Source organism: Bison bison, unplaced genomic scaffold (genome assembly GCF_000754665.1).
Source record: "Bison bison bison isolate TAMUID 2011002044 unplaced genomic scaffold, Bison_UMD1.0 scf7180017864328, whole genome shotgun sequence".
NCBI classification, from domain to species: Eukaryota; Metazoa; Chordata; class Mammalia; order Artiodactyla; family Bovidae; genus Bison; species Bison bison.
Genome location: NW_011494900.1, coordinates 5,118,497 through 5,143,610, shown reverse-complemented (window position 1 = coordinate 5,143,610; position 25,114 = coordinate 5,118,497). Strand labels below are relative to the sequence as shown.

The 25,114-nt window shown below is 35.1% G+C and overlaps 1 protein-coding gene across 6 annotated transcripts in view; it reads right to left on the bottom strand.

The window, feature by feature from the left end:
• The window catches only part of SLC38A9 (solute carrier family 38, member 9), a 95,564-nt gene that overhangs the window by 42,238 nt on the left and 28,212 nt on the right, over positions 1-25,114 (bottom strand). For 3 of the 6 annotated variants that reach the window (XM_010853513.1, XM_010853512.1, XM_010853514.1), the window contains exons 3-9: positions 16,594-16,726; positions 13,047-13,168; positions 12,849-12,912; positions 12,525-12,618; positions 10,553-10,723; positions 5,690-5,749; positions 2,580-2,774 (exon numbers count right to left, since the gene is read on the bottom strand). In XM_010853513.1, the coding sequence (XP_010851815.1) occupies positions 2,580-2,774; positions 5,690-5,749; positions 10,553-10,723; positions 12,525-12,618; positions 12,849-12,912; positions 13,047-13,168; positions 16,594-16,726 (839 nt within the window). Of the gene's footprint in view, positions 1-2,579; positions 2,775-5,689; positions 5,750-10,552; positions 10,724-12,524; positions 12,619-12,848; positions 12,913-13,046; positions 13,169-16,593; positions 16,855-18,544; positions 18,630-25,114 lie in introns of those variants that run through there. The other 3 variants (XM_010853516.1, XM_010853515.1, XM_010853517.1) reach the window with 3 other exon arrangements.

Sequence of the window (25,114 nt, the reverse complement as noted above, 5' to 3'; positions counted from 1 at the left end):
TCTACATAGAAAACCCTAAAGACTCCACCAGAAAATTACTAGAGCTAATCAATGAATATAGTAAAGTTGCAGGATATAAAATCAACACACAGAAATCCCTTGCATTCCTATACACTAATAATGAAAAAATAGAAAGAGAAATTAAGGAAACAATTCCATTCACCATTTCAACGACAAGAATAAAATACTTAGCAATATATCTACCTAAAGAAACAAAGTGAAAGTGAAGTCACATCCATGGGATTCTCCAGGCAAGAATACTGGAGTGGGTTGCCATTTCCTTCTCCAAAACAAAAGACCTATATATAGAAAACTATAAAACAGTGGTGAAAGAAATCAAAGAGGACACTAATAGATGGAGAAATATACCGTGTTCATGGATCAGAAGAACCAATATAGTGAAAATGAGTATACTACCCAAAGCAATTTATAGATTCAATGCAATCCCTATCAAGCCACCAACGGTATTTTTCACAGAGCTAGAACGAATAATTTTACAATTTGTATGGAGATACAAAAAACCTCGAATAGCCAAAGCAATCTTGAGAAAGAAGAATGGAACTGGAGGAATTAACCTGCCTGACTTCAGGCTCTACTACAAAGCCACAGTCATCAGGACAGTATGGTACTGGCACAAAGACAGAAATATAGATCAGTGGAACAAAACAGAAAGCCCAGAGATAAACCCACACACCTATGGACACCTTATCTTTGACAAAGGAGGCAAGAATATACAATGGAGAAAAGACAATCTCTTTAACAAGTGGTGCTGGGAAAACTGGTCAACCACTTGTAAAAGAATGAATTTAGAACACTTTCTAACACCATACACAAAAATAAACTCAAAATGGATTAAAGATATAAACGTAAGACCAGAAACTATAAAACTCCTAGAGGGGAACATAGGCAAAACACTCTCCAACATAAATCACAGCAGGATCCTCTATGACCCACCTCCCAGAATATTGGAAATGAAAGCAAAAATAAACAAATGGGACCTAATTAAAATTAAAAGCTTCTGCACAACAAAGGAAACTATAAGCAAGGTGAAAAGACAGCCTTCAGAATGGGAGAAAATAATAGCAAATGAAGCAACTGACAAAGAATTAATCTCCAAAATATACAAGCAACTCCTGCAGCTCAATTCCAGAAAAATAAATGACCCAATCAAAAAATGGACCAAAGAACTAAACAGACATTTCTCCACAGAAGACATACAGATGGCTAACAAACACATGAAAAGATGCTCAACATCACTCATTATCAGAGAAATCAAAACCACAGTGAGGTACCATTTCACGCCAGTCAAAATGGCTGCAATCCAAAAGCCTACAAGCAATAAATGCTGGAGAGGGTGTGGAGAAAAGGGAAACCTCTTACACTGTTGGTGGAAATGCAAACTAGTATAGCCACTATGGAGAACAGTGTGGAGATGCCTTAAAAAACTGGAAATAGAACTGCCATATGACCCAGCAATCCCACTGCTAGGCATACACACTGAGGAAACCAGAATTGAAAGAGACACGTGTACCCCAATGTTCATCGCAGCACTGTTTATAATAGCCGGGACATGGAAGCAACCTAGATGTCCATCAGCAGACAAATGGATAAGAAAGCTGTGGTACATATATACAATGGAGTATTACTCAGCCACTAAAAAGAATACATTTGAATCAGTTCTAATGAGGTGGATGAAACTGGAGCCTATTATACAGAGTGAAGTAAGCTAGAAAGAAAACACCAATGCAGTATACTAACACATACATATGGAATTTAGAAAGATGGTAACGATAACCCTGTATACGAGACAGCAAAAGAGACACTGCTGTATAGAACAGTCTTTTGGACTCTGTGGGAGAGGGCGAGGGTGGGATGATTTGGGAGAATGGCATTGAAACATGCATAATATCATATGTGAAATGAATTGCCAGTCCAGGTTCAATGCATGATGCTGGATGCTTGGGGCTGGTGCACTTGTATGACCCAGGGATGGGGAGGGAGGTCGGGGGCGGGGGGGCAGTTCAGGATGGGGAACACCTGTACACCCATGGCAGATTCATGTTGATGTATGGCAAAACCAATACAATATTGTAAAGTAATTAGCCTCCAATTAAAATAAATAAATTTATATTAAAAAAAAGTGATAATTCTGTGTTTATACTCTTAAATAGAATCTGTACGGAAAAAATATTCCATAATCTCCCTTAGTAAGTTCTAACATTTCCAAACTTTAGAATTGAGAATTCCTATCATATTCACTTTGGATCTCTCCTGCTGAAATCTTTAAGTCTACTGCCACTAGTTGTAGAGGAAATGAGGAATAGTTGTTCAGTAAGGACAGAATGGAAATCCCAGTAACTCATCTTTAAAAGGGACTTGGGCTTGAGATGGCCATCTCTATTTTTCTCTGTGCCAAACTTCATCAAGAAAAGCAAAAACTAGGGCAATATATGTGTGAACAAATTAAATACAGAAGAACAGGCCTGGAAGTTAACTATTTTGCTGGTCAGACCATATTCCCACAGAATTCAGCATGTATTCTACTATACAGAGGCTCTATAACACAGTCCTTGGCTTACCTAGGATGTTAAATTTTGAAAAAAATGAAGGAGATTTGAAATTAAGCAGTGGCAGAAGGAGCCCTATGAGGTAAAAGGGCACTGTCTTGGACTTATTCCACCACTTTTCAAACTGCTGGAGTTCCGAGTTACTAGCATAGAAAATCACAGAGCTGTTGTCAGGATGGCCACCGCTCCTGGCACTTGGACAAATCACTGCAACAAGGAAGTAACAGATCAGAGGAGGCAACAAAAAACAATGAGGCTTATACTTGCTCTACCAACCTTAAGTTTTACCATGTATTAAGTTTCTCCTTTTTGGGAAAAAAAATAGAGGGTTATGTTTAGATATATGTGGAGTATTTTCAAATTTTTAAATTATTTATTTAAAAACTTTGAAGTATAGTTGATTTATAATGTTGTGTTAGTTTCAGGTATATAACATAGTGATTCAGATATTATTTTTCAGATTCTTTTCCACTATAGGTTATTACAAGATATTGAATATACTTTTCTGTGCTATATAGTAGGTCCTTGTGGTTTATCTATTTTATATGTAGTTATAATCAGAAAACTTTTACCTATAAATAATTAAAGGTAGAATGTTAGAAAATTTTGAGGTATAGCCTTGATTTCTACTTTCTACTGGAAACTATACAATTATTCTACCAGCTATCCTTCTGTCCCACTGCCAGAGAGAAACTATCAGGTTGGATGATATTTGATCTTATTATTACAATCAATCATATAAGACACATCATTCAAGGTAATTGTTCGTTTTGCTAATAACCCACACAAAGTCCAGAGAACAGGTTTCTTCTAACATTAAGCAAAATTGATGGGTTTGGAATAAAAAGCGGACACCATTGAAACATTGCCATGGTACTGCCAAAATCTAACAATTGCCTACAGCTTAAGAATCTTGAATCCCAGCAATCCAGAATAATTGTCCTGGATGTTTCTCAGGCCTTAGAGCAGCTGAAAGCCCAGATGATATCCAGAGAACTGGGAAGTGAATAAAATGTATTTTTCCTAACACTGATCTACAAGTGGCAGTGTCTTCTGTTTGCAGAGAGAATACAAATCATTCTCACTGTGCTTCTAAGTTCATAATAGTACTTTTGCTAATAATCAGCTCTTTGTAAAGAATGTTTAATGCTGTAAAAAAATGCTGAGCAACAATTTTATTCTCTATCTGTTATATGGCATGCCACAAAGCCAAACAGTTTTCTTAGTCAGCACTTTTAACCTGTATTTTTTTCCTTCTATGCTCTGGACAAAAGTAAATTAACTTGAATTTTTCCTGTGCTAATTAACTAGACTGGTAAAGAACACAGGTTATGGAAGTAAACTGATTGAATAAAGAATCTTCACTGTCACTCTACACACAAGTCACTAAATTCTCTGTGCCTTGGGAAGCCCAAGAATACTGGAATGGGTAGCCTATCCCTTTTCTGGGGGACTGTCCCAATTCAGGAATCGAACCAGGGTCTCCTGCACTGCAAGCATATTCTATATCAGCTGAGCTAGCTACCAGGGAAGCCCTCTAGAAAATGAAGAGAACAGTACTACCTTATGAAGTTGCTGTAAAACATTTAGAACAATGCTTGCATACAGTAAGTATCCAATAAATGTCTGCTGTAATTTCTAATGTTTACTGAAATGGATTGCTTGATGCTCTGTTCAATACTTTGTTTAAAATAAACCAAAGAATCAAGAAGTGCTACTATCAACTTAAGATATCACTATGCAAAGTAAACTGACTTTGCTGATAATGCTCTCCAAATTTTTAGTGTAATTCTAAAATTCATGAACTCAACAATGAACTGACTCTCTACTCAAGAAATCCTACTAGATAGTAATATACTAGTTTCATCAATTGATATCAGAGTAGCTACAGTAAATGAATTTCAGTTTTAAAACCGGTATGTTTCTTGGGCTTTTGAAAATTCTGAGGTAAGGAACAGGGTTCAAGAGGTATGTGTTTGAATTATATGAATACATTTTAGTATAATTAATGAAAAGTATGTGTGTGTGTATGTGCATTCACAGAAATAATGCTGGTACTTCACTCATTTTCTAGCATTAACAAATGACAGATTAATTAATTTAATTAAGGGGTAAAGTAAGACACTGAACAGCAAACATTGGCATGTATACTTCACAAGAGAAACTCTTATCTGTCCATTATATCCCAGAGCCTAGAACAGTTTCTGACACATAATAGATTTAATAAATATGCATTGAATGAATTGTCCTCTTAGTGATCAATGTGTACCTCCATCAAAATATCAATTCAGTATCTCTGAAACCTAAACACATAAAAGCTTTAGGTGATGTTAGTTATGCTGTTACTCAGGTTATATTAACTTTTCTATTCATTTTTCCCATTACTGCTATACTGGATAAACACATGGGCTACAAACATTTATTATTTTTTAATTCTCTTTATTTATTTAATGTATTTATTTGGCTGCACTAGGTCTTAGTTGTAGCACATGGGATCTCAGTTCCCTGCCCAGGGATCAAACCCAGGCCCCCTGCACAGGGAACTTGGAGTCTTAGCCACTGGACCACCAGGGAAGTCCCCAAATGTTTATTTTTAATAAATTAATTAAAATAAACTTTTCTAAGAAATTGATTTTTTTGGGGGGAGGCAAATCTTCAATTTATTTTTCCATATTTCCTAGCCTTAGTTCATTATTAGGAAATTTAGGGCACACATTTATATATCTTAAATATTACTAACTAAAATGATCAATGTTTAAAACTAAATTAACAAACTGAGAACAAAGGTCCTAGATTTCTAAAACAATCAGCAGTGATAGAGGTACTTGAAAATATTTATTGATCATAAGCAAATATGGATACTGTGGATGTGAGCTATAACTGTGAACTGTATAACATGAACTAAATATTGTTTAGCTTACATTAACACAAACTTTTGTGAAGCTGTTTTTTTTTTACCTTACTGGTTATCAACAATTTAATAGTGGCTTAGTTAACCTAAAGATAATGATTTTATGCTGGTCATTTACCTAAAATAAAGTTATAGGTTCTACCTTATATCTTTTTTGAAAAAAGGTGATGAATAAAGAAATAAGGCAAACTTTCAACTCCAAACTACTTACCAGGGTTGCTATCGTTGGTACTCGGTATAGAGTCTGTGTCATTAATGTGATGAATAAAATCTAAAAATTATGAGGAAAGCATAATTTAATACTGAGTGGAAGATGTTAAATCAATCACCCTCTAAATTTTCTTTATCTATAAAAATCTTTTAAGATCTAGTCTGTGGTAGTATTATTTAATACACAGAACAAAGACTACTTCATTATTAACATAACTTCACCTTCTTTTCTCTGCTTTATAGGAATGATGTCATTGGTGTCACAGTCTCATGGTGGAAAATTTTTATGAGTGAAGATTTTAAAAACAAAACAAAACAAAAAAACCACCCAGAAGGCTGAAGTTAAAAGTCCTGGAATAAAGATAATGTGTACAATTTCTTATCCTATACTCACACTGATTTATGGAGGTATAGTTATATCTTATATAGTAAAGTTCTAAAACCTGCAAAAGGTGGAAAGCCACTACTCAAGACACCTGAATTTATCTGAAAAAAATCACTTAAAGTTTTGACAAAATATAGAACAGCTTTTATAAAGTGAAAGCTATATACTAATTATTGATCACAGGTGCCACTAAGTTTTACTAAAAGTAGCAGCAAAATAAAAAGCTAATGCAGATACCTGGACATTCATATCATTCTATAGTAAATGAGAGAATGGGTTAAAAATATGTTTTTTATTTGCCTGAGGGAATTTACTTTATTCTATTTTATGTTAGCCTTTCATAACCTTAGTAAGCATTAAAGAAAGTGATGTAAAACTTAAATAAGATGATTAAAAAAAAAGCTAGAGTAGATTTTAAGGTCATAAAGTAAGTTATATTTGTGAATTATTCATCTCCATTATATGCTTCTCAAGATAGAATAAAAGAAGTAATCTATGCTTAGGTTTTTATAATGTCTCCATGGGTTACTAGTGATTCAAGATAGGAAGTTATGGATCTTTACATAATTACATAATTCCTGATGCCAAAGATTTACATAAGGCTAGTAAAAACCCTGACACCAAGTATACTAGGTTGAATAGAATTCTCCCAAATCCATGTCCACCAGGAAACATAAAATGGACCTTATTTGGAAACAGAGTCTGTGCAGACATAATCAAGCTAAGGTTAGGTTATACTGGATTAGGGTACACCCTAAATTCAATGATGGGTGTCTTTAACAAGAACAGGAGATTTTTGGACATAGAGACCCTGGGGGAAGATGGTCATGTGAAGGCAGAGGGTGAAACTGGAGAAATATTACTAAAGTCAAGGAATGCCAAGGACTGGTAGCAGTTGATCATCAGAAACTAGGAAGAAAAAGGAAGGGTTCTTCCCTAAAGGCTTCAGAGGAAGGAGAGGGCCCTACAGACACTTTGATTTCAGACTTCTAGTTTCTAGGACTGTGAGAGAATAAATTTCTCTTATTTTAAGCCAGTTATGGTCATCTGTTGTTATTTCATTGCTAAGGAAGTCAAGAAACACCTGGAGTAACAGGCAAATTTGGCCTTGGAGTACAGAATGAAGCAGGGCAAAGGATAATAGAGTTTTGCCAAGAGAACACACTGGTCATAGCAAACACCCTCTTCCAGTAACACAAGAAGACTCTACACATGGACATCACCACAGATGGCCAATAATGAAATCAGATTATATTCTTTGCAGCCAAACATGGAGAAGCTCTGTACAGTCAGCAAAAACAAGACAGGGAACTAACTGTGGCTCAGATCATGAACTCCTTATTGCCAAATCCAGACTTAAATTGAAGAAAGTAGGGAAAACCACTAGACCATTCAGGTATGACCTAAATCAAATTCCTTACAATTATACAGTGGAAATGAGAAATAGATTTAAGGGACTAGATCTGATAGACAGAGTGCCTGATGAACTATGGAATGAGGTTCGTGACATTGTACAGGAGACAGGGATCAAGACCATCCCAAGAAAAAGAAATGCAAAAAAGCAAAATGGTTAGCTGAGGAGGCCTTACAAATAGCCATGAAAAGAAGAGAAGCAAAAAGCAAAGGAGAAAAGGAAAGATATACTCATTTGAATGCAGAGTTCCAAAGAATGGCAAGGAGTGCTAAGAAAGCCTTCATCAGTGATCAGTGCAAAGAAATAGATTAAAAAAAAAAACAAAAAAACACAACACAACAGAATGGGAAAGACTAGAGATCTCTTCAAGAAAATTCGAGATACCAAGGGAACATTTCATGCAAAGATGGGCTCAATAAAGGACAGAAGTGGTATGGACCTAACAAAAGCAGAAGATATTAAGAAGAGGTAAAAAGAATACACAGAAGAACTGTACAAAAAAGATCTTCACGACCCAGATAATCACGATGGTGTGATCACTGACCTAGAGCCAGACATCCTGGAATGTGAAGTCAAGTGGGCCTTAGAAAGCATCACTTCAAACAAAGCTAGTGGAGGTGATGAAATTCCAGTTGAGTTATTTCAAATCCTAACAGATGATGCTGTAAAAGTGCTACACTTAATATGCTAGCAAATTTGGAAACCTCAGCAGTGGCCACAGGACTGGAAAAAGTCAGTTTTCATTCCAATCCCAAAGAAAGGCAATGCCGAAGAAAGCTCAAACTACTGCACAATTGCACTCATTGCATACGCTAGCAAAATAATGCTTAAAATTCTCCAAGCCAGGCTTCAGCAATATGTGAACCGTGAACTTCCAGATGTTCAAGCTGGTTTTAGAAAAGGCAGAGGAACCAGAGATCAAATTGCCAACATCCGATGGATCATCAAAAAAGCAAGAGAGTTCCAGAAAAATATCTATTTCTGCTTTATTGACTATGCCAAAACCTTTGACTGTGTGGATCATAATAAACTGTGGAAAATTCTTCAAGAGATAGAATACCAGACCACCTGCCCTGCCTCTTGAGAAATCTGTATGCAGGTCAGGAAGCAACAGTTCGAACTGGACATGGAACAACAGACTGGTTCCAAATAGGAAAAGGAATACGTCAAGGCTGTATATTGTCACCCTGCTTGTTTAACTTATATGCAGAGTACATCATGAGAAACGCTGGGCTGGATGAAACACAAGCTGGAATCAAGATTGCCAGGAGAAACAGCAGTAACCTCAGATATGCAGATGACACCACCCTTATGGCAGAAAGTAAAGAAGAACTAGAGTCTCTTGATGAAAGGGAAAGAGGACAGTGAAAAAGTTGGCTTAAAGCTCAACATTCAGAAAACTAAGATCATGGCATCCGGTCCCAGCACTTCATGGCAAATAGATGGGGAAACAGTGGAAACAGTGGCTGATTTTATTTTGGGGGGCTCCAAAATCACTGCAGATGGTGCTTGCAGCCATGAAATTAAAAGATGCTTACTCCTTGGAAGGAAAGCCATGATAAGCGGAGACATTATTTTGCCAACAAAGGTCCATCTAGTCAAGACCATGGTTTTTCCAGTAGTCATGTATGGATGTGAAAGTTGGACTATAAAGAAAGCTGAGTGCTGAAGAATTGATGCTTTTGAACTGTGGTATTGGAGAAGACTCTTGAGAGTCTCTTGGACTGCAAGGAGATCAAACCAGTCCATCCTAAAGGAGATTAGTCCTGAGTGTTCACTGGAAGGACTGATGTTGAAGCTGAAACTCTAATACTTTGGCCACCTGAGGCCAAGAAAAGATCCTGATGCTGGGAAAGATTGAAGGCAGGAGGAGAAGGGGACGACAGAGGATGAGATAGTTGGATGGCATCACTGACTCAATGGACATGAGTTTGAGTAAACTCTGGGACTTGGTGACGGACGGGAGGCCTAGTGTGCTGTGGTCCATGGGGTTGCAAAGAGTCGGACACGACTGAGTGACTGAACTGAAGTCATGTGTGCCTCTTTTGCAACATAATGGACTGTAGGCCACCAGCTTTCACTGTCCATGGTCATTGTCCAAGCAAAAGTACTGGAGGGGTTGCCATGCCCTACTCCAGGGTATTTTCCTGACCCAAGGATCAAACCCACATCTCTTATGTCTCCTGCATTGGCAGATAGGTTCTTTACCAGTGTCACCTGGGAAATCCTATATATGTTTGAATGTATATACTAAATATAGATGTATGCATATATATATGAATCATTCAAAAAATAACAACTAGATAGGAAGAAGTTTTCATATTCATGAATGACACAACTATCTAAATAGAAAATCCAAAGTGAATTTACAAAATTATAAGCAATAAGAATTCAACACATTTGTGAGATTCAAGATAAATATTAAAAAATGAACTAGGTTCTCTTATAATGGCAACAAATAACCTGAATTTTTTATAATTAAAAAATACACCACTACTTTCTGGGAAGATGGAAATGTTTCATGAAGGAGGTGTGAGTGACATGGATGTATCCATTTGTCAAAATTATATGGCCAAGATGTGTATATTTTAATTAATGCAAATTCCATATAAAAAAGAGAATAGTATTTATTATGATATAATAATAATATTATATATACTATTATATATAATAACTATATTAGTTGAGGTGGAGAGTGAGTATAGGTTGAGATCATGTTTTCTAAACGGATACCATTACTTAAGCAGGAAAAAAATTCATTCTTAGGCGATGCAAACAATGCTTAAAACATCTTTTGGAACTTAGAAATATTTTACGTTAATTAGAGAATTTGAAGGAATATATTCACCCAAAAATAAGGTTTTGGGAATTAACATACATTTTATATTTGTGATCAACATAGAAACCATAGAAAACAAACTGAATCAAGTATATCTCCTAGAATCATAAATATTACTTTTTACTTCATTAATTCCAAGTCCAGAATTTAAGACTGAAACCAAAACATTATAGTAGTTATTATATTTGAAAATAATTATGCTAAAGCATATGATATGGATACTTACTAAAAATAAATTTTCCAGTATTAAAAAGAAAATTAGACATAAGCACCCAATACACTATCATTGCTCCAATGAGAGATACCAAGGAGAAAAGGAGACTTGACCACTGCCCAAAGGAGCCAAAATAATATCTGCAGACATCTGGATATTCCCAGGTAGTGGTATCCACTGATGCTAGATAAAATATAAAAGGGGAAAATATAATTAGATGTCAATTATATATTCCATATTCATAATTTGTGTTCTCTAAACTGATTCAAAATGTTTAGCAAAAGATTATGGGTGGGTATTTCACCACCAGGCATTAGACCATCTTATGAAATAACAGTAATTAAAACATTAGATACGGCAGATTATCACAACATTGTAAATCAACTATATGTCAATAAAAAAACAAAAACAAAACAAAAAATTATAGAACAAACATAGAAGAAGAAGTTAGGCCAATGAAATAGTACAGATAATCTGAGAAGTGGTGGTGGCAGTGGTTTAGTCCCTAAGTTTTGTCTGACTCCTGCGACCCCTTGGACAGAGGAGCCTGGCAGGCTACAGTCTATGGGATTCTCCAGCCAAGAACACTGGAGTGGGTTGCCATTTCCTTCTCCAGGGGATCTTCCCAACCCAGGAACTGAACCCAGATCTCCTGCATTGTAGGTAGATTCTGAGAAGTAGATTAAGGTAACTAATAATAGCAAGTGATAAACCAAGGCTAGAAAATAATCAATATGGGATAGAAGACAATATCCAATATTTGGCATACTTAATAATGGAGAAACGTTTTCTTGAGTCATAATTTACATAACATGCCAATTAAAATTTCAGACAATGAGGGAAGTGGGAAAGGTAATAGAGGAGTGAAGGATTAAGAGGAATGAACTATTATGTATAAAATAAGCTACAAGGATCTACTGTATAACATGAGGAATACGGTAAATATTTTATAATAACTATAAATGGAATATAATCTTTAAAAATTGTGAATCACTGTATTGTACACCTGTAACATTTAATATTGTACACTGACTATACTTCAATTAAAAATTTCAGAAAATTAAGTTAAAGAATTTAAAAAATAACTGAAAATTTAGATGACAATATAAAAATAGAAACTGAAAGATTGTTCTTTTCTATCAACTGAAGAAATAGAAACTACAATGGAAAAGATAGCCAGATATAAACAAACTAATATGATACAAAAGCCATTTCAAATATGAATACGAGAGAAACTGACAAGACACAATAAAGGGTTAACTGCCTACTTCATATAAAGAATTTAGGAGATCTATAAGAGCACCAAGGGGCTTGTGGATAAATGGGAAAGGGATATGATGAAATAATACAATTAAGAAAAACATACCACTGCTTGGTAGAGACAAAAAAACTGGAGGCAGAGCCTGGTTTGTTGATTCTCATTTGCTGAGACTGACTGAAATAATATACATCTATTTAGGTCCTAAACTACTTTAAAACAATCTAAAAAGTTATATCCCTGATCTAGAATTTATAGAAATGAGTGGACATGCTGGTACAACTTTGAGAATTGATTATAAAGGACACATTGCTCACATTTTCATATTTACAATTTTCACTTTTAGGAGATGCCAATATCTAGATCTTTTGGTAGGGATAGGTCAAAATGAGTCACAATTAACTGATAAGAATCATAAAATTCTCAATTTAGTTCTGGCAAAGATCTTATTTTTAAAATATGACTTTTTAAATTATTCTTCTGAGGAAATTAGCACCAAAGTAAATGAATTCTGCAAAGTACTAGCCTCTCAGAATTTCAAAGAAAGCCACTAAATTTATTACCATATCAGTTCTGCCAAATGCTATGAATTATGAGAAATAAACCTTTAGGCAGAAAATAGTTAACACACTTGTGAAATGTGTGTTATCACACATCAGTGATCCACCTCAACATCAATTCTTATTAATATCCACATCATTTATTTTTACAATGGTAAATTCTTACATATCATAGATCTTGATTTCACTACTCTGTAGCAGCAATAAAGTGTTAGAAGGCCCATCAGCATGATGACACACATTCCAGTAGTAAACCCAGCCTGTTTAAAAAAATAAAAATATAGAACAACATGTATCATGTCAGAATAAATTAATATGCAACCATATTAAGTTACTCTAAACAATTATCATAAATATCTGATAGCTAATATAAAACTAAATATAATAATCTATTTCTTTAATAATTTTATGTAGACTTATGAAAACTTGTAAAACTCACAATACAAAGAGAAAAAAATTCTAATACAAAGTGTGCTGAAAATTATATTACCTGTTTTATGCCCCAAGGAATACTTAGTATAGATGTTCCCAGCATGGTATTCCAAATCATAAAACTGAAAGCAGAGTAATAGTAGTAAAACATAAAGTTTGACTCTTCAAATATTTTAATTAAGACAAAAATTAAAATAATCAGTAATTTTTATTTACACATAATTTAAGTTATGCTCCAAAAAGTATTTTAACTCACATGGTTACTAAACTGGTGTTTTTACCATATCCTTCAGTGTAACATTGAAGTTTATAAGCAGAACCCAGTGGGCTATATACGTAGCACTCTTCTGGAGCTGGAACTACATGATCTGGGGCAATCTGGTTAAAAAAAAAGTAAAGAAATGTTAGAACCAGTAAATGTTCAACACAGGATATTTTCTATACAATAAAGTACCTGACTATAGACACACTTCCAACTATCAGGAACAAATAAACAGTGACCCCTGATTAAAACATAAAAATCACTTTTTAAATATAGTAAGATCTAAAGGAGTAAGAGTTTAAGTACTATAAATAATAAACTGTTCATCTCAAATGAGAATGAATTCTTAGAATATGCAATGGTCAAAGTATTTTTCTCTTTACTTTTACGAGACAGGAGGAAGAAGAGCCACAAAGACTGAAATTAAGTAATTCTATGTGGAAAGTACTGGGCTTTAAGTGAGGAGAATTTTAAGAATCAAGTGGGCATCAAATTCCTATGTGAATGTGGTTTTAGAGAAGAGGCAGGCTGGGAACTCAAACTATAAGAAATTGAGGAGTCAAAAGAAGGGTAAGAAAAGAATAAAAAATATAGACTATTCTTTTAAATGCTTTGGTAGTAGAAGAAAAAGGTAAGCTAAAGAGGCTTAAAGTAAAGGCAAGACAAAGATTCTTAAAGACAGGAGATGTAAACAGTAGGGATGGAACCAATAGAGAGAGGTTGAAGACACACAGGAAAAGAATGATTAAATATGTATATATTTCTCATACACATAGCTCCCACTTGATCCCGACACATTTCTTTCTACCTCCCTATTCTGGGAGTTAAAAGAAATATGGTTTCCTGATGGAATTCTGACCATCTCACTGAGAATTGTCCTTTGAGAATATGTAGTCCTTACATATAATATTAAAGACATAAGAACTGACTGGTATAAAGCAAGAATCTTTTGTATCAGTACTTACTACATAAATCTACAACTTTGTGCTAGGTACAATGCTAGGTTTAGTGTTCAAGAAAAAATAATATATGGCTCCTAACTTCAAGAAGTTTAAATTTCAGTTAGAAAACATATAAAACAATTATATAAGGCTATAAGAATAAAAATTAAGTGTTCAATTCTGGAACACAGAAATGACAATAATAATAACAACAATAATGGGGACTGGAATAGTTGGGAAAGACCTCAAGGAAGTGACAGAATATTAGGCTTCAGTAGGTAGACAGGATACGAACTGATGCAAAAAGAAAGAATATCAAATCCTTCTCTTTTTATGCATACAATTTTTGGTGCCTTGTGGGGAAAGAATGTCTTGAATGCCATGCCTGTGGCTTTGTAAACAATTATTTCTTAGAGCTACAAAAGCATATATAGAAATAGGTCTGCCGCCTTCTCTTTGCCCTCAGTCCTCTAGGGTCTGAGCTCTGCTGTATTCTACTACGGAGTAAAAGAAAAAAGGGACAGGACCATGTCTGCATCAGGCAGGAGATAAACTATGATATCTACCAGAGCAAGTTCAGAAAAAGTGAAAATCTAAAGCTATCAGGGATAGGATTAAAAAGCTAGAGGATAAGAAATTATTAGGAGATATAGAAAAACTGGGAGATTGGATCCCACACTCTGTCGGTGGGTCTAGGACAGTGCTTTTCAAACTTGAATATTTTTGTGATTCACACAGAAAATCTGTTAAAATACAGATTTTGATTCAGTAGATCTGGACTAAGGGCTGAGAGTCTGCCTTTTTAACATGCTCTCAGTGATGCTGGCCTGTGCAGGCCACACATTTATTAGCAAGCATCTGGGAGATGATGGTAGTCAAATGATTTACTACCCTTCTCCAATTTAGAATAAAAATATTAAAGTAAGTGGGGAAATTTTCAGAAATAAAAGTTATAACTCTGCAAAGACCTGACACCTGTGGTTTCATATTTCTCTTCCTTTAAAAATCTTTTAAGAAAAATAATTTTGGGATTCTCAGAAAATGAGCATGGATGTATACACACAATCATTAAAATGGTCATATCATATTAATTTTAGGTCACTGTTTATATACTTTGATTAACTAGACTCATCTCTCTGTCAGTTAACAAAAGGGATTCAACTTGGTGTACAGTGCTGACAATTTCCAGGAAAACAACATACACTCAGAGTTAGACTGGCTCAGCTGGTATCTCTGAAGTTTGCTTCTGAGAATACAGCCTCTAGGAGGTCTGAACTAGACCTGGAGATACTGGATTACTTCTACTCCCCAGAGGGCTTAGATAATTCTCATATGGCACTAAGACTTTACCATAACTACTGACGTAAAGACCTAGAATAAGAAAAAGTGAAAAAATTGGGGGAAACAAATGATCCCACCCAGAATATTTTGAAAGTCCCTACTTTGACTATGCAAAAAGATATCTTAGGAATTCACAAGGCCTAATATGAGACATCTGTGCTCAAGTGACTAGCTCAGTCCTTGCCCCTTGTAAACATCTAGAATGTTGAATTCCCTTCTCCCTTTTTATTATTACCTATAAAAATCATTTTTTTCTCAGAATGTTTCATTCTTCTTTAAACTTTCAAATTTCTGAACATCTCATATGTGGTAATTCTTATAAGCATGAAATTACTTATATAGTTTTGAACCTAAGATAATAATACAGATTTAATAGGAAGATGTAGCCTTCAATCTGATTTTTTACAGTCTCTTCCTATGGGCAGTTTTTACATTTTAAATGATTCAAAAACAAAAGCAGAAAAGAATATGTGACAGTAGGTGGACTGCAAAGCTTAAAATCTTTAATATCTGCTCTTTGACTCTTCCAACCAGTCCATTCTGAAGGAGATCAGCCCTGGGATTTCTTTGGAAGGAATGATGCTAAGGCTGAAACTCCAGTACTTTGGCTACCTCATGCAAAGAGTTGACTCATTGGAAAAGACTCTGATGCTGGGAGGGATTCGGGGCAGGAGGAGAAGGGGACGACAGAGGATGAGATGGCTGGATGGCATCACTGACTCGATGGACGTGAGTCTCAGTGAACTCCGGGAGTTGGTGATGGACAGGGAGGCCTGGCGTGCTGCAATTCATGGGGTCGCAAAGAGTCGGACACAACTGAGCGACTGATCTGATCTGATATGATAAATTTCAGTTTCTCATTCCTATAGAAAATATCTCAAAAATTTTTCCATTATACCTACAAACTTAAAAATTGAATAGACTAAGCACAACTTATTATTTATTTTATTAATCAATGACCTAAACTACTTCAATAGTTCATCCTTCTCAAAGATTTTAGGATTATGGATTAGCAGAATTCAATCTAACAAATCTCTAGGGTGTTGTAAACATAAAGAGATTGTTTCAAATTTCTCTATGCCAGGCTAATAAGAATGAACTAGTCTGAGATGTAAGATGTATTAATTAGTATCTTTGACTTTCCATGATGCCATCCTTGGAATATGGCCAGCAAAAAGTTCAACCACTGGGAGTTGCCCTGACTTATGTTCACTGTTCATTTCAACTTCTTAGACAATTAGCAATGCTTTGCCCCTTACCAGTGCCCTGTCTGCAGGAGCGGTGAGCCGGCTGTAGTAATGAATCCTCTTGTTCATGGCAGAGGCATGGTCGCTAACCCTCTGAATGACATCATTCACACTGACGATGTTTGTGGGCTCTATATAGAAAGGCCTAGAGAAGGGAATATACACTTGACAAAGAACGTTCAGGCAGAAATTCTGGAAGTCAGCCATTGAAGAAAATGACTTCTTGTCCTCCATTAGAAATGGGATGTACCAAGGCAAGGCATTCACTTCTCACTTTTGGTGGGAAAAGAAAACGTCACAAAAGAAGTATTATCCAATGTATAGAATAAAGCTTTTGTTTCATCAAGTTCTTACTTTAAACACACTTTTTTAAACTTAAGGAATTTAGCAACAGAGGAGACATAACAGAAAGAGCTTCAATCAGTTATCAAAAAGACATATAGCAGCTGTCGGTTTTCAACAATGAAACTTAGGCACAGCTTTGAATATTCTCTGAAAAATGTTTGGCATTGAATCAGACAGATTACAGACAAAAACATTCCTCTATTAAAGAGTCTCTACTCCTTTATGGGCCAAAATTACTTCCTATGATAAATACAATTCCTATTTCTTGGTTCATGTACTAAGGATTAGTGATCTCAACCAACTCCCTTATGAAACTTATCCAAAGTACTATCAAATGGAACATCAAGACACTAGAGATATTTTGTCTCATTCTACTTTTCTTAGATTTCAGTAACATACCATTACATTACTATTTATATGCAATGTTTTCTCCTCATAACTGTGTCCCAATCAACCATAGATTCTGATTTTCAACCATCATGTTCAGTCATTAACCCATTCAGTTCCTTACTGAAACTCTCTCCATTTGCTTTCTTTCCAGCAATAAACTACTTTAAATGGAAAGATCTGCAGGGGTGCATGAAATGACTGTATTCCTCAGATCCCTTGAAGTTACAAATGAATTGTCTCCCAAACTGTATAGAATTTGCTATTTCAGATTGTACATAGATCCAAAATAATAAAGGGGAAAAAAAGCCAAGAGATTTATCACTGGTTCCCTGTAAGTCTTCTACATTCATAGTTCTGAAATAAGCTTAAAATTTCTTAAAGTATGGTAACCATTTTTGGAGACACTGTTAATCTAATCTTGCAGGAAGCACTTGAAAAACCAAGTGACTGGAATTTTAGTTTATGCAATTTTTCCAAATAACTCTGTAATATTAGAGAAGTTAAATTTAGCCTAGTCTCTCTAGTTAGCATACAGTATCTTTGAATCTTTTGTTTATTATTTACTCTCCACCATAGCACCTAAATATGGTGGGTACTTTCTAGTTCAATTCAAAAAACATCTAAGAGCATTTCCTAGAGCAAATAAGTAGATATAGAGATCAATATGATATATTATCTATAGTAAGCATATATTTGCTAAATGAAATCAGTGATGTCAATAAATCTCAAGGGGATACACTGAAAACAAGAGTCAGAGGCCAAATAAACTATCCTTACTTATAAATTTGGTAGCCTGAGATAATTACCACTCTTTTGAAGGCATTAGGTGTTCTAAATAATTTACATCTCTACTGTAGCACTCAGTAGTATTAAAAAAAGCAATATAAAAACATTTATGTCTGGGAGACAGTGAGGGGTCACATTCTACAGGACATTCCCTTCTTGTTTTGTAAGAATGATATCCCACAAAATTAAAAAACAAACTACAGCTTTAAGGCCAACATAAAGCAGAGCTTTAAGCTAATCAATGATAACTAATAGAGACTAATAAGCATGACATTGACAGAAAGAGATGAGAATGTTCTACTCGTAGCTTGTTACTCTGAAAATTCAATGGTATTAATATTTAATACCAAGCACTAAGTTGGCTCGAAGGCCTGTTAAAAAGCAGTCCAGGAAGTGTTCCAATTTCTTGGCTCCTGGCCTCTTACAGAAGTGTTAACTGTACCAGTTTAGTTGGCTTGGGTACTCAGAGAGCAGAATGACTCTGAAAGTTGTTCTTTTTCAACAGTTTTCATCAAGATGCTGAGTGCCTGTTCAAACAAATATTTTGGAATCTTTTCAATGCAGATTCTTTTTAAAAATATACAACTCAGCATATTTTAACTGAATTATTAGAAACATATGCTAAAGCTTCATCTGAGAAAGCAAAAAATATGAATTATATTTCTAAATTGAACTTTTGTTGAATTTGAAAACACTTAAAATTGAAACTATACAGAGAATATTCAGAATAAAACATTTTTTGAAACTTTTTCTTTTGAACAGTTTCACATGAATGCTCCCTATCAATGGTACTTCTCATTTGAAATGCAGCTCAACTGTGTCACACTGGAAAGAAATTATAATATTTCATGCACAAGTTATGTTTATCTCACCTTAAAAATATTTATGGTCATGCTACAGAAAAAAAAATGTTTTTAACATTCAGCAAAATTTTTAAAATATTTAAAAATGTGACTCAAAACCCTGTATTTTCATTTAATACACTTATAAACAAAGAAACCTTATTTTTACCTAACACCTTTTCTAGGTTCCACTCCTTAAATTCCTTAAAAATTTTTGGCTTTTAAATCTGTCTCCACCCTTCTACTGACCAGTTACGCTTCTCTGAAATTTACTAACAATTCCATGACTCTTAAGAAGGTTCATTCTCACAATGAAGACTCTTGATTTAAAACTATTTCTTTATTCACATCTCTATGGAAGATGAAACTCTCAAACACCTACCAAATTGGAACTGTTTGTTAGAAAATGAAAAGAGAATCAAGTATTCACAAAAACCCCATGCAAATAAACATTCAAAATAATGAACCCACTGTACTTGTTTCTACCTGTTTGGTAAAACACTGTGTATGCTGGGCAGCTTTTCAATAAAGAAGACAGAAAAGAAGTTAATCAAGCCATTGTGCCTAGATATTTGCTGCTATAAGAAAAATATTGGTAATTTCTGGCTTATAGACACATTTCTTGCTTCCTCTGATGCCTAAATAACATTCTCTTCCACAAAAACCCTGCCCTATGCTCCAACTTTACTCAATGTCTCCTATTAGGGAAATTAAAATGGAGGAAGTCTTGTTCAGACTTCAGAAGCAGGAGAGCAGGCCTCTGACCCACTTCTGACCTGCCTGGGTACTGCCCGGATTCCATGCCTGCCTGCAAACACAGCAAGTCAGGCGGCGCTTTAGATAAGAGAGCAGGTTTCGAAATTCTTGAGCCCCTGGAGGTCTGGCCAACACCCTGGGGTCTAGCAAAATTCTAGAGGTGAAACAAACAGCATTGTAAAAGTTAAAAAAAGTCAGAGCTGCATTTTTGTGTCTGGAATTATAAGTGGGAGCCCTTGAAACTGCAATCTGAAGTCTCACTCGTGGTTGGATGCACTGCCTGGGACCTTTTCCCAATTGGGACTCCAGATTGCTGTTAATGAGGGACTTCCCAGCACTGTTTAAGTCTGGAGGTCGGCTGGCCTAATTTGGTGCTGTCTCTATTGTTTCTATTTCTCTTCTTTTAATGACTGTATGTTGAAATTAAGTCAAATAATCCCCTATTAACTATTGAAATTGTGTGTGATGAGTGGTTTCTTTAACAAATCCTTTGAACCTAAAAGGAAAGTAAAAATTTCGGTAAAACATCTCCAAAGGTTGAGCCTATATAAGCTCTTCTCTTTTTATTAGGGTTAATTACTTTATTGGTTCTCTAGTTTATGAAATATTGTTTAAGTGCCAACAAAGTATTAAGCACTGTGTTAAATATTAAATAATCAACAGGACATAGAGCCTCAAGGATCACAGTCTACTGGAGAAGAGAGGTAAGTGAGCAATTTCAGTTCAGAGAGGAAAAATAGAAAAAGAGAGAAAGTGATTATGAGCAATAATAGGAGCAAAAAGGTTGTGTGATGCTGGGTACGTGCAGAGTACATAGAAGGGGAAACTAAATCATGTCTGGCAGACCACAAGAAAACTATTATTGAAGTGAATCTGAAAAGATACAAAGGAGTTAATCAAGGATGAGGAAAAGAAAAAAAAATGTGCTTTAAAGAATGGAAAAGTATGTAGAAAGAACCTAGAAAGGGAGCAGGATAAATGTTTTAAAACTACAAGTAGTAAGAAGAGAAGTAGTGAGAGACGAGGGAAACCTGGGTTAGTACCTGGAGGACTTCACATGCCAATAGACATAATCCTAAAGGGACAAATTCTCAGTCTTCTTAGTTGATTCCTTCTCAAACCCCCAATCCTTAAATGTCAGGGTAATCCAGAGTTGAATCCATTTTCTCTTCTCTATCTACACTCAGTCTCTTGGTGGACTCATTTAGTCCCATAACTTCAAATATAATGTGCATGCTGATGGCACTCCAACTATTATCTCCAGCCTGAACTCCGATTCACATATCATAACTGCTCTCTGCTACCCCTCTACCACCCTATCTCTAGGATTTGTGTACCTCACTAACCCCAGTACCTTCCTCACCATTCCTGACACACTGAAAGCATGCATCTACTTTAGGACCTTTGTTATTACTTTAAACAGAGGCTCTGAAGGCCTTTCTCCTAAATGTTTTCATGGCTTGCTTCTTTACTTCTTTCAAGTCCTTCCTCAAGGTCCCCTTTCTCAATGAGACATTTGGTTATCCTTGTCACCCTACCTAAAATTTCAACCTCTGTTCTCCATCCCTGTCATTTCTTATACCATCTCTGCTTTTCTGCCTTACATTTTCTCTCTAGCATTTATACTATCTAGCATAATATGTACTTTTTATTTACTACTGATTACCTCTAATAAATAAAAGCTTCACGAGAGCAGGGATTTTTGTCAGTTTGGTCACTACTCTATTCCCAGGGCCTAGAACAGTACCTGGCATATCATAGGAGCCCAATAAAATACAGTGAGTAAATACATTTTGAAATCACTTTAGAAATATAGAAGTTGGAAAAAATACTACAAAGATTTCCCATATACACTTCATGCAGGTAAACCCCCAATGATAACGTCTTATATAACCACAGTATGACCATCAAAACCTATATTGCTTTTATAATCAGAAAAAAAGTTAATCAAAAATCATGAAGATAACGTTTTTAACTTTTCTTTAGTTTAAAAAAATTTTAAATAAATACCTGGGGGAGAAATGATGGAGGGAATAATCAAAGTATCAAAAGCTATAAAAAATGAGAAGCAGCAACCTAAAGGAAAATTAATTTAGTATGGTATCCAAAAGCAAATTAAAGACTTTTCAGGATTAGAGAATGATTGTGTCAAGTGCTACTGCTAAGTCAAATGAGATGAGGACTAGTCTATGAAATGACCACTGGTTACCTGCATGTGAGCAGTTTTGGCGGAGTAGTTAGAGCAAAATCCTGAATGAACTGGGTTCAAGAGAAAAATTTGGTATGGTGAGTACAAATAATCCTTGCAAAGAGTTTTCTGTAAAGAGGAATGAGAGCAATGAAGTGGTAGCTGAAGAGGTAAGTGTAAATACTATAGGAAAATGCTTTAAAAGCATAGAAAATATAAAAATCACCTATAATCCTACAACTGGTTATCATTAATAACACTTTACCAACTTCCATCTCATGGAAAAAATATAATGACACAGCATAATATGTTCATCAGAATGGTAAAATTTAACAATCTCACAATATCAAGTACTAGTAGGAGGCAGAACAATGGAAACTCTACTGGAAATATAAGCTGGTAAAACCCCTGTGGAAAAGAGTCTGGCACTATCTAGTGAAGTTGAATATGAAAGTGAAAGTGAAGTCGCTCAGTCGTGTCCGACTTTCTGCGACCCCGTGGACTGTAGCCCACCAGACTCCTCCGTCCACGGGATTCTCCAGGCAAGAGTACTGGAGTGGGTTGCCATTTCCTTCTCCAGGGGATCTTCCTGACCCAGGGATCGGACCCAAGTCTCCCGCACTGCAGGCAGATGCTTTAACCTCTGAGCCACCTGGGAAGCTGAAGTTGAATATACATATACACTGCTGCTGCTGCTGCTACTAAGTCACTTCAGTCGTGTCCGACTCTGTGCGACCCCATATACACTACTACCCATCAAATTTACTCCCTGGGATATATCCTAGAAGAGTTCTCGTATATATATACCAGGAGACACATACAATAATGTCATTCTTTGTAAAAGTCCCACAATGGAAATATCCCAAATGTTCAAAAGTAGAATGAATAAATAAACTGCTGATACTTATAGAATAAAATGCTAGAAACCACTGACAATGAAAGTAGTTATGTACCACTTGGATGAAAACTATAATGCTCAACAAAAGTCACAAAAGAATATACACAGTAGGATCCCATTTACATGAGATGCAAAAACAGGTAAAACTGAATTCAGTATTTAGGGATACATAGACAATAAATAATAAAGAAAAGCAGGAAAATGATCACATAAATGTCATGAGAGTGACTACCTATAGGGAGGCAGAGGGATGTGTTTGGTGAAAGACACACACCTTCAAAATAGCTTCAAAACAGCTGCTGTGCAGCTAATTTCTAGACTTCACTGTTGGTTGGATGGGTGTGGGCTTTATGAATTTTTAAATTGTACATATGTACCATACACTTTTCTGTATACTGTATATAACATATGATTAAAAAGAACTTTAAAAACAGATCTTAAAGTAACATATTCTTTCAAAATTCAGTAATGAGATCAAGAGGGACCCAAAAATTCTTGTGTACCAAACAGAAATTTGCTGGTTATCTTGTGGCAAAATATCTTAAAGATTTGTTAAACTTAAATAAGAATTAGCTACCTTTTTTCTGTAACAAGACAATTGTTCCAATGTTGACCTCTTCTATGATGACTTGTGGCTGTCAAGAGTATGCTACATAGGTACCCAGAAGGTATCCAAAACTAAAATAACTCCCCACATACCTAATCTGTCTCCCTTCAAAGTAAAGATATTGTAACAATGACTGAGAAAGAAGTTGCTTTTTGAAAAGTAATTTATTGCCATTCTGAGTGACGTTTGGGATTCTGGTTCCCTGACCAGGGATCCAACCTGTGTACCCTGTATTGAAAGCTTGGAGTTTTAATCCTGGTCTATCAGGGAAGTCCCTGAAAAAGCAGTTGCTTTTTAAAAAACTCACATTATACAGAAAATATTCTGATAATGGATGTTTAAAAATGTTTCCATTGTTACATGATTTTATTGTTGAAAATAATGTCTGTCACCAATAAAACTCAAAACTGCAATTTTATAGACACGGATTAAAATTTTTCTAATGTTTAAGAACTTCCAAAGAATCTAAATGGTCTTTGAACATGTTATTAACCACACAAAAAAATCAAAGTAAAAATTGTAATAATGAAGCAAATGACAACACCAGTATCTAGGTATTAATTTTATATAATACTAAGTATTAATATCTTCACTAAAAAGTATTCAGAGTATAAAATGGCTAAAAGTCAGTGACATTAAACATTCAATTTATTTCAAACATGAAAATTTACATTTTGCATAAAACAGTATAAAAAACATTATAAAGTTATAATTCCAATGTAAATTATTAGATCTGAGTATATCTAATGATTCTTTCTCCTTTGTATCCTTCTCATCAGAGTACCTTCCAAATGGATATCCCTGAAGTATTTAGCTCCCCTCTAATGTACTTTCAGACCCGTGAGGTAGCTCCTCCATTCTGGCCAAGAAGCTACTGGCTTGTAACAGTTTTGATTTTAATTCCAGTTAACCTGAGAAGGATGATTCTGTTAATTTCTCCCTCCCCTCAGGAAAGAGATTAGCTGCTTTCTGAAGGCTCTCTCTAAACCAGTGTGTTTTTTTAAATTTTTTTCTAAAGGAGAGGAGAGGTGGGAGGATAGACTGGAGAGAGAACCAAGAAAGGTGAACAATGCTACCGGTTGTTTCCAAGTTAACAGTATTAAACCAATAAAAACAGGAGTATTTGGGGCTTTAAAAATATTAATAACAAGGAATACCAGAATACACAAACTAGCACAGCAGTCACTAAATGTGATTGAGTCATATTGAGAAGGATAAAAATTTACCAGGCAAATTTCAACAAAAACTTCCATATATTATTGTAGGATGAGCAAAAATGAATTTCAAATTATCTTGAATTACTATTGTGGCAAGGTGTTAGAAGATTTTCAAAAATAATAAAGCATATTCTATTGTTATTGTTAATATTATAAAGTAAAAATAAAAGTTTTAATGTACTGTTAAGTAAAATTTAAAGTTATTTCTACTGGGATTCCCTGATAGCTCAGTTGGTAAAGAATCTGCCTGCAATGCAGAAGACCTGAGTTCGACCCCTGGGTTGGGAAGATCCCCTGGAGAAGGGAAAGGCTACCCACTCAGTATTCTGGCCTGGAGAATTCCATGGACTGTATATTCATGGAGTCACAAAGAATCAGATACAACTGAGTGACTTTCACTTCTTCAAAGTTAATTCTATCAAGATCATTACATAATTTTTAAATTTCTATTTTTGTGTTTTATAATATACATAATACAGAAGTACACATACAAAAAAATAAAAA